The sequence below is a fragment of the Cydia strobilella genome, chromosome 1, assembly GCF_947568885.1.
Source record: "Cydia strobilella chromosome 1, ilCydStro3.1, whole genome shotgun sequence".
NCBI classification, from domain to species: Eukaryota; Metazoa; Arthropoda; class Insecta; order Lepidoptera; family Tortricidae; genus Cydia; species Cydia strobilella.
The window spans coordinates 11,598,095-11,612,844 of record NC_086041.1 but is presented as its reverse complement, the minus strand read 5'-3'; the positions used below and the strand labels follow the sequence as shown (position 1 = coordinate 11,612,844).

The 14,750-nt window shown below is 37.7% G+C and overlaps 1 protein-coding gene across 1 annotated transcript; it reads right to left on the bottom strand.

The window, feature by feature from the left end:
• Positions 1–399: 399 nt before the first annotated feature.
• LOC134741204 (tol-Pal system protein TolA-like) lies at positions 400–14,370 on the bottom strand. The gene is made up of 7 exons (XM_063673970.1): positions 14,212–14,370; positions 14,087–14,128; positions 10,185–10,391; positions 8,525–8,703; positions 7,961–8,092; positions 1,497–1,700; positions 400–657 (listed from the first exon to the last, which is right to left on the bottom strand). The coding sequence occupies exons 2-7, from the start codon at positions 14,115–14,117 to the stop codon at positions 469–471; spliced, it is 942 nt and encodes a 313-aa protein (XP_063530040.1). The 5' UTR covers positions 14,118–14,128; positions 14,212–14,370; the 3' UTR covers positions 400–468.
• Positions 14,371–14,750: the final 380 nt, after the last annotated feature.

Below are 14,750 nucleotides of genomic sequence, written 5' to 3'. Positions count from 1 at the left end.
TCACTTATATAAACATAATTACTATGTCTAAATAAATTATGGCTTCCTATTCTCATGTTAACCTTGTTAATTTGTATCTGGGATTTGGTTCACTTTGTTGATTAATTAATTTGTATCACTGGAAGTCGTTGGAGAATCTTGGAAATTAAATTGGTTTTCATTCACATTTGAAAGACGATCTGTTTTTTTGCCAACTCTCTTAGGTATACCTATATATATGCAAATGCTAAAAACGTTTCGAAACTTTTATGAGCATTAATATTTTACTAAAAGTTGCCGTCATTTTCTAATCATCAATATTGAAATATCAGCAAGCTTTTAGCAGTATTCAATCGATTGAAATATTTGAAATTGGTGCATAATGGCATATCAAAGCATAACGCGATGCGGCTTATTGTTTTAGGGACTTCCAATGATGCAAATTAAGAAACAAATATACCAATCCCAGACTGGACTAAAGCTTAGCTACTAGTGTTTGTAGTTCGACGGGACGTTGATATAGTACTCCTGCGGCGCCTCCTGCGCGGGCAGGGAGTACTGCTCGTAGCTCGTACCTTCGTGCGAGGCGTCCTTGTGCGCCGCGCCCGCGCTCAGCCCGGCCGCCGCGGCCTTCGCCGCCGCCTCCGCCGCGTTCGCTTGCGCTTGTTGGGCAGCGGCCTGGGGATAAACGATTTATGTTACTTGGATCACAATCATCATCAAAGACTGGATGAAAATAGCTCGTCTTTGGATCGCAAAAGAGGAGCTTTTTTCGCAAAAGTATTTTATTCGATTTATTATCACTTCATAATTAATACAAAACAATAAACATTACCTAATACCTACACCCAGTGGTCAGTTTGATTGGATTTTCTACCGAATCGAACGGACCACATATTGACCACATATACCTAACTTCAATTTAAAGACGAAGCTAAAAATGGTGATTTAAAAACCGTTAGAAAAAATAAACCATAGAAGTTGAAGGAGATGTAAGAAAAGAAGAGATAATTTTGACTAGGTTTTTATTTCAACAAGACTCTTTCATGCACCTTCGTTCTTCATTAAACTTGTAAGAGCTGTAAGTAGTGGATGGCTCAAAAGGTGATATCAATCGTTATGTCCTCGAATACGAGCACTGGTGGTTTCTTCGATACCTGTGTACCAAAGTGCAACCTGTTATTTATTTGTTTTGATTATTTCATAATTCTAATACTACAAAGTAAGACAAATGATTAGGCAGTTTCAGTCGACTTTTAGAAAGATTTAATGCCAGTTCTAATTATTTACGTAAAAAAAATCCAGCTATTTTTAGCCTGCAATGTTTGTTTTGAGCTCAGCAAGAGTGATTGAAGACAATACATGGCGGTATATTTCTTCATAGATCCACTAGAACCAAAACCATAGGTATCTGCCCTAATAAGTCGGCGTGATTCCGAAGTCGATCTCGACTCCATGTAAATCCTCCTAGAGTGCGTCAACCATAGCGCATCCTATTAATCGCTTTGCATATATACCTGCGCTTTCCTAGCAGCAGCCTGCGTAGCCTCGAAGTCGATCCTGACTCCGTGCAACTGCTCCTGAAGAGAGCCTAGCCTCTGCCGCGCCGCGCCAACCATGGCGGTCTGTGCACCGAGCTCGCCGGCCGCTTGAGACGCCGCCTCGTTAGCGTTCTCCGATGTCGCCTGCGCAGCGTTCAACGCCGCCTGGATCACGTTCACCTGGAAAATTGAGGTAAAGAAATTATAGTGTTGTTTGTGTTTCCAGTTCGAAAACCTAAAGAGAAAAGAGTAGGTATAGTAACTGAAGGTATACATGATCCATGCAACCCACAACACATGGTTGCTCTTAACACCCGAAACATTTCACTGCTCGGATATTGAACCTTAGCCCTCAGGTCAGGTAGGTTTCTTTAGTATTGAAAAGTAACTGAAACTACATTCGCAATTAATTCAAGTCAACTGGCACGCCTAGCAGAATCGAAAAATCATCTGCCGTGAAAGTGAAAAATCTACAAAAGGAACACAAGACACTTGTGGGAGGGTGAGATCTGTAGATACCTACCTATATACACAACCCTTGGATTGTTGTACGTATATACCTCCCTAAAAAAACATGCAAATACGTAACACATTTTCGATTAATGGTCGAATTTATTTTTCAATTAATTGAAAATGTAAACTAATCGTTCAACTGTTTAATCATTGATTAGACATCGGAGCTATAAATTATACACTCTCGTAATTCGAGAGAGAAAATAAGGAAGTGGTCAATGTAACACCAGTTAGATCATGCGTGGCAATGAACTTCTCACGGATTAGGTTTCTTGTGGTATTTTAACATGCCTCATGCATTCCTTACTAACAACATTATCATAAAATCATGACCGTTGAAGAAATCTATATAAGTATACAGCTAGGTCTAATTAAGAATGTTAATTCATAATATTGTCTTCAGTTACCGCGATAGTTACTCATGAAATAAAACTATAAAAACGGATTAAAGGATGACTCACGTTAGACCGGGACGTGTCCGGGCCGGAGCTTCCGGCGCTTCGTTTTCTATGGAAGGCATCACGTGATTACCTGTCATGTCATAGAAAAGTAAGCGCCGGAAGCTTCGGTCCGGACACGGCCCGGTCTAACGTGAGTCATCCTTAAGTATATCGCGTATATTGAATTTATAATACATCCCGATGTTTCGATACCGGGGGGGGGTTAACGTCGGGATGTATTATAATAAATTCAAAAACGCGATATAATCCGTTTTCATAGTTTTATTTTTAATGTTAATACATGATATGCAATACTGTTATTATAAGAATAAGAATATTTATTTAAAAGAAAAAACCTTATTAACATTAGTCGATGTCCTGTGGCCCCACACTAGGCTAGGCTATAGATAATTGTTTTAGATAAGATAAGATAAGTAACCAAACAAATTAAGTGAGTCTTAACACAGTGATATTTAATTGGTCACAATGCATGTCCCGCAATCTATACATATAATAAAGCGAAAGAGGGTCGAAAGTCTGTACATGGAAGATATTCGAAAAAAAATTGGCTGGGGATACTTAGAATCGATAACAGAACACATTCCAACAGTTTTTAGATTTTTTGTCTGTTTATCTGTTTGTCTGTTTATCTGTTTGTCTGTTTATTTGACCGCGCAACTAATGAAAACGGCTGAACGGATTTTGATGAAAACTTTACTAATCTGTCGAAAAAATCCACGGCCAGGTTATAGGCTATAAAAATTTGAGAAATTTTACCCCTAAGGGGGTTAAAAAGGGGATGAAAGTTTGTATGGGGTTCAAGATTTATTTTAAGCTAGCAATTTGAAACTTCGTAAGAAGATATATTATTGAAATACAAGAAAATTAATTTCAGCGTTTTTGAAAATTCATCCCTTTAGGAGGTGAAATAGAGGTTGAAAGTTTGTATGGAGATCAATTTTTTTTTTGAGTGCGTTACTTGAAACTGTATAATGGGCATATTATTATAATATAGGAAAAGTGATTTTAGCGTTTTCAAGAATTCGTCCCCTAACAGGGTTAAAAGGGGGTTGAAAGTTTGAATCCATTACAAATGCTTTGAAACTTCTTAGAAAGGTATGATAGACGATTACAAAAAAACTAATTTTGACGTTTTTGGAAATTTAACCCCTCAGGGGGTTGAAAAGGGGATGAAAGTTTGTCTTGGGGTGCAAATTTTATTTTAAGCTAGAAACTTAAAACTTTTCATAACTTTATTATATTAAAAAGCAAGAAAATTGCTTTCAGCGTTTTTTAAAAATTCATCCCCCCATGGTGGTGAAAAAGGGGTTAAAAACTTTATCTTGATAACTATATCATTTTAAGTACTAGGCCAAGTTAGGTATCGTTTTTGTATAAATCGGGTATGCCGAATTGATTTATGATATCAAAATGACACCATTCCCAAGTGAAAACACAAAAAAATATGAAAAAACTTTTTTTAATTTCTCTTTACGCTTAGACCGCTAAACCGATTTAGATAAAATTTGGTATAGAGATAGTTTGAGTCCCGTGGAAGAACATAGGGTAGTTTTTAACCAAAAAAATGGAGACTGCGTTTGCATGGAGAAGCGGCCGTGCCCTTTCCTCTTAATAATGGTCACGAAGGTGGGTACTTTAAAAAAAACATTTTTCATTAAATGTCAAACGATTTGGGACTTAAACGCGTTACCATGCCTTCCCGAAAAAAATCGAATCTTTCGCGAAAGTCTCGCAATGCATTGCGGCCACAAGGGGCACGGTCTCAGGAGTCTGAGAAAAACCACGGTGAGAGACTCAGTGGCGCTCTAGCCAGGCAGGTCGCTTCGCTTTCGGCTGAAACGGCAAGCCAGCGCGAGTTCGATTGTGATCCCAAATACATCGTACGTAATACATATGTAGGCGCAGATCCTGACGGAGTGTGGCGCCGGAGAAGCCGTGTTCATCCCGCGTATCCCCTTCAGTCCGAGCAACTTCCCGTTCCACTTCAAGCGCCTACAGGTCCCCGTGAGCGTCTGCTTCGGTATGACCATCAACAAGTCGTAGGGGCAGATGCATTTCCCACTCCGAAAACAAAAAAAAAGGGGCAGACGCTGCCCGCCGCCGGCGTCATGCTTAGACTGATTTGACTGGAGGACCGATTTGGATGCCATGATTTTGATGGGAACACCCAAATATTCCGAAATACGTTTTTCCGATTTTTATAACCACGACTTTCATAATCCCGATTATTTATAAGTCCGAAATATCAAAATTACGATTTTTAAAAACACGATGGAATAAAATCACGAATGCTATAAATAACGAGTGCTATTTCCGAAAACTTAAAATCCGATTGTCACTTGACAGAAAGCTTAAAGTTCCGATTTTACACTTTTCCGAATTTTTTTTTTCCGAATTCTTAAATTCCGAAAAATCATTGTCCGATCGGAAATAAAATAATTCGGTATTCAGAAATTCGGTTTTTTACAAGATCGGAAAAATGAAATCCGTGATATTCAAATGAAGACTCGCGTTTTAGTAATTATTACGGGTACCTGTCGTGCCGCATCATGTTAAATTCGGCATAAAATATTTTTGGCATAAAAATTCGGCATAAATAAACCGAACCCGAACTGTTGCTAGAAGTGGGTTAGGTTAGGTTAGAACTGCGACCCCCAAGAAAACGAACTGTTGCCAGAAGTGGGTTAGGTTAGGTTAGAATTGCGACCCCCAAGAAAACGAACTGTTGCCAGAAAAGTGGGTTAGGTTAGGTTAGAACTGCGACCCCCAAGAAAACGAACTGTTGCCCGAAAAGTGGAAATTAAAAAATTGGGATATTTAAAATAGGAATCACGTAAATTCAGAATAAGGGCAATTCCGAATTCGTGATTTTGAAAATCGTAAATGTTAAATTCGGTGTTTGCCACCATCGGAATTGTTATAGTCGGAATTATGTAGTTCGGAATTTACAATATTCGGCTTTTTGGGTTTTCGGAAATATAAATCTTCGTGATTTTCATCATTCGTAATTATGACAGTCAGAATTTTGATGGGTCGAGCATTTAAAAATCGGAATGATAAAATTCGACATTCTAAAATTCGGAATAAAAAAATTCGGAATTATGTAGTGTACCCGATTTGCATAGGTACAGTCAAGGACGTAAAAATACATAAATGGTACTGTATTTTTTATTATTTTGACCCATGTTCTTTCACTGATATGCGTTAAAATTGTTAAATAATAACAAACGAAACCGTCAACGCCCTCTATACGAGAGTAGGCAAAAGGTAGTAGCGACATCTGATCGAGAATCAAATTTTCGTGATTTTCGAGGCACGTTTTTTCCTTAGACTGTATCCATCTATTACGGAGTTATATCTATCTTTGGTGGTAGGTACCTAATTGTAAAATATTTTATCTGGACTACAGTCCTCTAGCGTATCCATCTGTCAACTTTACTTTAAGTTCTGTCTCCAGGGGACAGGGAGATAAATTAGGGCTGAATTAGCCGCTTACTGACACAGACCGAATTCCACGCAGGCGAAGCCGCGGGCACAGCTAGTAGGGAATATTACGCGAAACTCTACGTAGTGGCCGACACTACCACAATCTGAGGATCTATCGCGAAACAACAAAATCGAAATTTCGTATCTAACAGAGATGTTCACTCTTGCATATTCGAGCGATAAAGAGGCAGATAGCAAAATTTTGGATTCGCGTTTCCCGGTAGGTCCTCTGTAAACAAACCGCCTTGATGCATCAATGTCATAAATTTATCATCTCTGAAAACTTGTCAAAAAAAGTTAGTCACAGTATGTATAAGTTAGTGGCAGAACATTGCAGTAATACCCCCTATTGCTAATGCGCTGGGGCGTAGCAGCGTCGGAATTACTTTCGAAAAAAATGTCATTTCTTCAACTCAATAAGTACCAGTCTAATAATAGTGCGATAATAAGCTATTGAACTTGAACTACTTTAAAACATGACCCACATTTAGTCTAGTTTATATAATACTACCTATCTACTTAACATAATAAAAAATAATGTATTCCTACATTTTGAATGTAGCGCTATGTATGTTCAAACAAAACTTTTTTTTATTAATGTATATTTTAAGTGACGTTTCATAAACAGTAAAGTAACTGTAGATATCGAAGTTAATTACCTATTTAATTTGGTTTAGCAATCGATCTGGTGTTGTGACATGACGCACGTAACAAAAGCGGAGCTGCGCAAGAGTGGATTTTACAATTATTTGCAAATTTGCACTGCCTTGTGGCGTAAAATTAATTTATATTTATTTTATAAGACATTATTTACAAATGTCAAGTATGTAGGTATGTATTAATTTGTTGTATTTAATTTACTTTTTAAAATATTTTATGTTAAACGGTAGCACATTGGCAGGCCATAAAACGAAGTTAAATACTTATATTATTAAATGAGTAGTAATAAGTAAAAACGGTAAAAAAATTACATTTTCACCACACCAACTGGTAAAAGCTCTCTTGGTTGCTTAAAAACTGATTAGAAAGTTGCATTTTATCCACATGTGTGGCAAAGTAATCAAATGCAAATGTTAAGTTGTTCCCATACGTTGGCTGGTAGAATTGACTTTTAAATGATGATTTTGAATGATAAATTTAATAGGTATTTAATAACATTCATTTTGAATGGATTTGTTTTGATTTTGTTTGATATTTTACAGTCGGTATTTCCCTTGTGTCGGTGTGGTGAAAAACGTTGTATTTCACTCGGTGGCAAAATAGGTTTAACCCTCGTGCCTTAAAACCCTCGCAACGTTCAAGATTCCACTTTTCGAACCACTCGCTATACGGTTCAATTTTTGGATCATTTGCTTGCTCGGGTATCAATATTAGCACGAGAGGTTAAACAACAACTTTGCCCCCTTGTAAAACAAATAACTATTTTATTAATATTGAGCAAAAAGATCCAATAGCAAACTAATAGTACCTACCTAATAGTGCTCCATATTTTCGTTGACCTACTGCGTTTACGATAATGGCATTTAATTTTAATATAAAATTGTCGTTGTAGCAATTTGAACAATCTTACGTAAAGCGGTTTCGACGTTGACTTGTCTTTAACCTTGCGTAACTAACTTTTTGCCCAAGTGTTTCAGCTAGCACCTTTTAGTATGTTTTTTTCATTATTTCTTAAGTAGTAGTCTTGTTGCATTTGCATAAGTTGCAAAAAGTTCAGTGTCATATCGATAGCAAACAAAGCTTTTCTATTTAATAATTGAACATATAGAAATCGGTTATCTACTATATTTTGTAAGTGTATCCATATTTATAAGTTATGTATATACGTAACTTATAAACTAATATTAGTTTCCATGAATTATTATGCGTAATGCATATATTACGTAAAAAAAAGTAAGCTGCCGCTATTGATTAAAATGATTAGGTAGGTACTCAAATTGGGCCATGAAATTGTAAATAAGTAGAGCATCTTATACTAACTTGGTGCATAGCCTGCTGGGCCGCCTGGGCCGCGGCCTGCGCCGCTCGCTTAGCCTGCTGCAACTGCATCTCTTCACCCTGGAGGGCCACCTTGGCGTCACGTACTTGCTGCTCCAGGCCCGATAGGATCACCTGGATAAGATAGTAATTGTTAGTTAAATATGCATTGCATTCGTTAATAGTTCTAGGATATTCGTAAACGATTGGGCTCAAATCGACTTGTTCGTGATACGTACCACGTGCCAGTAATGTCAACGGATAATTGTAATCATATTGTAATGTTTAAAATAGATCCATATGTCTATATTAATATGGACGTATGGATTTTTGGCAGGCGAACTGGCAACAAATGATGTTGCGTACGTCAATCCGGCGGAGATGTTATTGTCTGGTGATCAGCAGTTTTCTGGTTTCCCAGTTGCTTGTTCATCATCAACCTGTTGCGCGAAGGTATCCTTGTAAACGGTTGCGGCTACGAATTGCCGGGTGGCTAGCGCGGTTCTATTATCCCATAGTACTCTTCCATTGCCTATAAATCTAATATCAACAGTCATTCAAACTAACCTGTTTGCCAGCAAGCGCAGCCTGAGCGGTCGCGCTAGCTTGCGCAGCGGACTGAGCCAGAGTGTTCTTGGCCACGTAGGCGGCCTGGTGACCAGCGGCGTTCTGATTGCCCAACGCGGTCTTGGCTTGGTTGGCCGAGCCGACGGCTATCGTTCGGAGACCGCTGCCTTGACTGTAACCTGGAGTAGAAGTTAAATGTTAATTTTGTAGAAAACTTAAAGGAAACGAGCTCTGCGCTGCCATCGGAAACAAAGGGCCTGTACTTTAATCATTTAAAAAAAAATTCAGGATAAGCCTTCCCATATTTAACGGGTTTTTGTTAACACAATAGTTCAACAGCACAGTAAATGGTTTAATTTGAGGTAATGCATGGTCTTATTACTGACGCGTATAATGTTACAGTTACATAACCGGAGCATGCAGAGTCGTTGTGAATGATCGACCCTCAGTTTTCCTGCTTGCATAAAACAGTGAAAGAAGAGAGAGAAAGTGAAAACATTGTGTTTTTTTATAACACCTCTGCACACTACACTTGTAAAAAAATTAATAACTAGGTACTTTGTATTGTTATTAGTTATAGGCCATTTAACTTTACAACTTGTATCTATTATTTAATTGCTACATTTGCCTGTAAACTTGTCTATAAAGTGTCATGTAATAAATTGTAGATATAGGGTTGAAATTCATACGAGTGCCAGGTAGGTTGGCTAAAATATTACAATAGCTATTTATTTCTTTATTTGTCATTTTTCTTAGGTTAGGATTTTATAACATGTATATAAAAGTAAAATACAAAAACACGTACAAAAACAATACAAAAAACCGGCCAAGTGCGAGCGGACTATCCACGCCATGTCCAAGATCACCGCCTTCTGCATCTGACCCTTAATCCAACCACCTAGCGAGAGTCTCTCAAGGTGTTGGTCGAGACTCTTCGCTATGAGACCGTTCGCTAAAACGGCTATCGGGACAATGATCGTCGAATCAGCATCCCACATGGCGGTAATCTCGAGAGCCAAGTCTACTGGACTTACTGGATTTGTCCTTCTTTATTTAATTGTTATACCACCCCGGCAACGTTGTTGTTTAATCCCTCGTGCTAATGCTAATAGCCGAGCAAGCTAATTGTTTTAAAATTGTTTCTAAAAGTTGAATCTTCAGCGTTGTAACAGTGAAAAGTGCGCGTAAGCACGGGTGCTGCAGCCGTCTTGTAGACGTACGCAAGTTCGGGCATCATACATAAGCTACTGAAATGATGGACTAGCTGTACCTTTCTTAGCACCACCACCACCGCCGCCGCTGGCCGCAGCCTTCACATCCTGAATGTGCGCGTCATAATTGCTGACGCTGGCGGACTCCTGCGGCTCCTGTGCGGTGTACGCCTGTGGGCGTGCGGCAGGCGTCTTATAGTCATACGCCACTTCATAGGCCTTAAGTTCAGGCATCAGTGTGAATCACAGCTGCTGGAACAAGGGCCTAGGTGTACCTTTCTTAGCACCACCAACGCTACTGGCTACGGCCTTCACATCCTGAATGTGCGCTTCATAATTGCTGACGGACTCCTGCGGTTCCTGTGTCTGCGCCTGCGCCGAAGCTGCACTCCACTTACTGGACTGCAAGTTCGGGCATCACTGCTACTGAAATGAAGGACTAGGGGTACCTTTCTTAGCACCGCCACCACCGCCGCCGCTGGCCGCAGCCTGTACATCCTGAATGTAAGCGTCATAGTGGCTAGCAGACTCCTGCGGCTCCTGTGCGGTCTGCGCCTGCGCGGGCGCGGCAGCCGATTCGTATTCGTAGTCGTACTCCACGTGCTGGGGCTGCGCCGCCGGCTCGGGCACCGGCGCGGATGACGTCAGCGCCACAGCTGAGGGAAATGAGAATTTATAAAGGTAACTACATGCAGGCAGCAACTTAACAATTATTGAAAGCGGAAAAGAAATTAAATATACATAATTTAACAAAATATTTACTTAATATGTAAGGGCTACTTTCACAATTCCACTAACCGCAGGGTTAACCGGTTAAACCTGAATTTACCATGGTTACCAGTAGAATTTGACACTGGGTCAACAGTATAACCGCTTAACCTCGGGTTAGTGGGATGTTGCAAGTGGCCCTAAGTGAGTTAAGACAAATCACTACAGCGAGACTCTAATTTTTGTAAGGTACATTTTTTTTTTCTTGGCCTATTTGAGTGTCCCACTGCTGGGTAAAGGCCTCTCCCCTGGTTCACCATAACTTCCGATTTTGTGCTTCCTCCGGCCAGTTGTAAAGGAAGGTGTCAAAATCGTCTCGCCATCTTCTCCTAGGCCTACTCCGCCCACGCTTCTTTACCGGCATCCACTAAGGGGCTATGTAAGCCCACCTATCCAGATGCATGCGATAGATAGATGTGACATTTGCATCCCATTTGCAATGCGGGTTTTGGAGCGCAGCGTAGTGTTCCAGACGCGGTCGGTCCTTCTAACACCTAAAATGCTGCGCTCCATTGCGCGTTGGCAGACCTTCAGTTTGGACTTATGATTTTCTGTGTGTGACCAAGTTTGAGCACCGTAGCCCAGGTAGCAAAGTGACGTCAGCGACGTCATAATGACGTAATAAAGACGTCGCTGACGTCATAATGACGTATAAATGCTACCTGGGAGGTTAGGACAGGCAGTATACACATGTCGACGAGTTTTCGCTTAATTTATTTATTTATTAAAATATTTTTTTACAGCATTACAGCTAAGGGCGCCAATGCGCTGTAAAACTAAGTAATTAAAGCTATATGTAATAAAGTTATAAAATAAATATACGGACAATAATTAATAAGCTAGAAATTTTCACATATTTAAGTGACAGTGGAAGGTTTCCCTTCATTAGCATAGGTATTTTAAGTCTATTAGGTATTTCCGGAACAGGGAAGAATGGGGTTCCGGATATTTGGAAGGCATGCACTGAGCCGAAGTCAACACATCTCAACCGTCGACACTCGACAATTTACTGAAACACCTACATGTTTCTATATGCAGAGGTGCTACTAAGCTAATTGCTTTGCTGACTGTACTTGTAAGATGTACACTCGTACAGCGTAAATATTGTAATTTTATTCCTTTTTATGTAGTTCGAGCATTTCCGATGTGGCTCGTACTACCACAGCTGGTTATTAACGTACTATATTCCGAATTACCACGGTAAACAACCATAACTTTCGGTTAAAACAATGCACATATATATTTGATATATGTTCTGCATTACGGTACAAGTATAACATATTCTTATGAATGAAAGTTATTTTAATTCCACTATACCTAATGTCAGTAATGTCTGAACAAATAGATTTCAAAAAGTACGTAAGGATTGTAAAATCAGTAAGTACTCGCGACATCAAACCAAATCAAAGAAAGCATTATTTAAACGGTCGTAACACGATTGCGTGTAATTAAGAGTAATTTTATTGTAATTTGTTTATGTAATTTGTCGAGGAAATGCGTGTTAACGATAGTTCCGATTCTGTTACATTGTGGGTACAGTCGAGTTCATAAATATGTATACATTTCTTCACCTTAATCCGTTGCAATAAGGTGAAAAAATGTATACATATTTATGAACTGGACTGTACATGTTCACTTTTACGAGGAAAGAAGGTTGGGTTTCACCCGTTATCACAAATCAGATAGGTATATAATATAAGTGTGTGTGTTTACATTACGCGTTTCAAAATACCAATGCCAAAATGTTCAGGTATTGCAATTTGTTTACTGTGATTAAGATATTTACAATTCATATAAATATTTAATTTACCGAACAAAAATGCAATAAATACGAATACCTACTTCTTTATCTCTACGGTGGCTGATTAATTAAATAAAATAGTACACTTCGATGCTAGTGCGGAAAGTATGTCATTACAAGAATGACATTTCCGCACGTGTATTTCGATACACGTGCAACTGTATTAAAAAACGTCGTTCGCGACGTTTTTTAATACAGTTGCGAAATAATAAGAAAAACAACAAGTAAGGAATTCGAAACTTTTATATTATTAATTCTGTGACATCATTGACATTGACATTATGAAGAGGTGTTTTTTTAGCTTTTATTCGACTAGAATGGATTTTGTTATTATTATTGAACCCACTTCAATGAGTTTTTTTTTCAAATGCGCATGCTCTATAAGACAGAAACAATTGTAAACATAAAACATTGTACTATTATTACCCAAATATCGTTATTTACGATTATTTGAATATCGTATATTTATAAAAACAATATCGAATGTTGCATTTGGAAACTTAAAACATGCTTGCAGTAAGAAACAACGCCTCTTCTTTGACAGGCGTTCCGTTCCATTCAGACAACGTATTAAGAACGGTTTTTCAACATTAGAAAATTAACGGGTTATAATACTTATAATAATGAAGAGGTAAGTAATAAAATATGAAATATGCATATTTTTCGTATTCTTACATTAACAGTAGGTTTTTATATTGATTACGACGTTTAAATGAAACTAATATTAACACTCATCAATAAGTAGTCATGAATTGGAACAAGTATAAATTTAAAAAAATTGGAACAGTAAAAAGCACTAGTTCGCGAAAACCAACTTTCCGCACGCTAAACAGCCACGAAAAGTAGCACTTTTTGAGCAACTGTATTAAAAACGTATTTTGCATCACAATTTAGATAAAATTAGCAATGTAATAAGTGCAAGAGTTTTTCAATTAACTAACCGTTAATCTGTAGATTTGCATACTGTTACGTTCATCAACACACACGAAAGAGCATCTAAGGCCTAAATATTTGTAGACCGGTACCTACTTACTTACTTTTTGCAAAATAAATATTTGAAAGTCTTTTAAGTCCTATTTGTATACCTATTTACTTGCAAAATAAATGTTTGAAAGTATAATTTAATGCATATTTATCTTAAAGAAAAGTAAATATCTTCATTGGTGAAATGAGATGAAATAATATAATTTGAAACTCTATGACATGTTACATGAGAAAATTAGGCACATGATTGTGACGCGCATCTAATGCGAGGCTCTACGGCGTAGCACTAGTTACGTAACATCCACTCATGCGCATTCGTAGCGCGTCCGCTTACAGTGGTAGATGTCATCGGAACTGAAATACATCCCGCCTATACTAAGTATAATCATTTGCTTTACTACGGCACTTACGTAGGTGATATTATTAATTGAAATGTTTTGTTATTTTTAAGTAGATAATAAAACCTTCAATAAAAATTATTTACGTACAAAATATACTTAGAAATAATGAGAAGTTATTATTGTTAAGTAAACAAATTGCTTTAAAAGTATACAAAACCAACCAAATAATTATAATACGTCTAGTTTTTACTAGTGACATTGAGCTGAACTTTATATTATAAACCCATTATTAGCTTTTTCTTTTTAATAAAAATATATACCTTACTGAAAATCTAATTAAGAAAGTAAGTAAATATTTTTATTGCGTCAATACATTTTACATACATGTAAAAGGTACTATATTTTTTTAATTATTGTTTTAATCAGTTTAATGTTTACCCATAATGAAAAGACTTACCAATACATAATAACAACGTCCTGGTCTTCATTTTCAGTCGAACTGAAATCACAACAACACTTTTATATATAAATTATCAAAAATTGACAAAACCAAGAAAAAGCACAAATTCACTGAAATCTAACCTTCCAATACTTTCACAAATGTAAGTGGTGGGGGGTGTGACCCCTTGGCTCGGCTGACGGTGAGGCAATGGCAGGAATGGCCGAGACACTAATATTTATAGTGAGCCGCTTGGACCCCAGAGAGAGGCACACGCAGGAAATATAGAGTTGATGCTACTCCAAAATATGATAGAACAAAGAAAATCTTTAGGATGCATTCGCATTTTGCAGGTTTTCTTTTGTTTATTTGATAAATTGGTAGGTTACACCTTTCTTTTGTTTTAAATACTTAATTAATTCCTGGGTTTATCTTGTCGTATGTCATCAATAATTATGCGAATAAAATCCACTTCGGACTGTTCTAATTTAATTTAGATGACAATGGAAGCTTATTATTGCGATCGATTATTGCATAACAATACCCACATATATACTTAGTTATTAACCAAATTTTTATTATTCTGTTCTTTATTTATTATTTTTACTTATACGACTTACCACCAGCAGCCAGTAAAACACTAAGAATTGAATGTTTGTAAGCGAAATTGAAATTACTAACG

Bases quoted from the DNA above. Each gene is read 5' to 3' on its own strand.
- LOC134741204 (XM_063673970.1), bottom strand. From the start codon at position 14,117: ATGAAGACCAGGACGTTGTTATTATGTATTG. The intron at 10,392-14,086 runs GTAAGTCTTTTC...CATTTCCCTCAG, and splicing joins GACGTTGTTATTATGTATTG to CTGTGGCGCTGACGTCATCC. The intron at 1,701-7,960 runs GTTAGTATAAGA...TCAATTTTCCAG, and splicing joins CCCAGCAGGCTATGCACCAA to GTGAACGTGATCCAGGCGGC.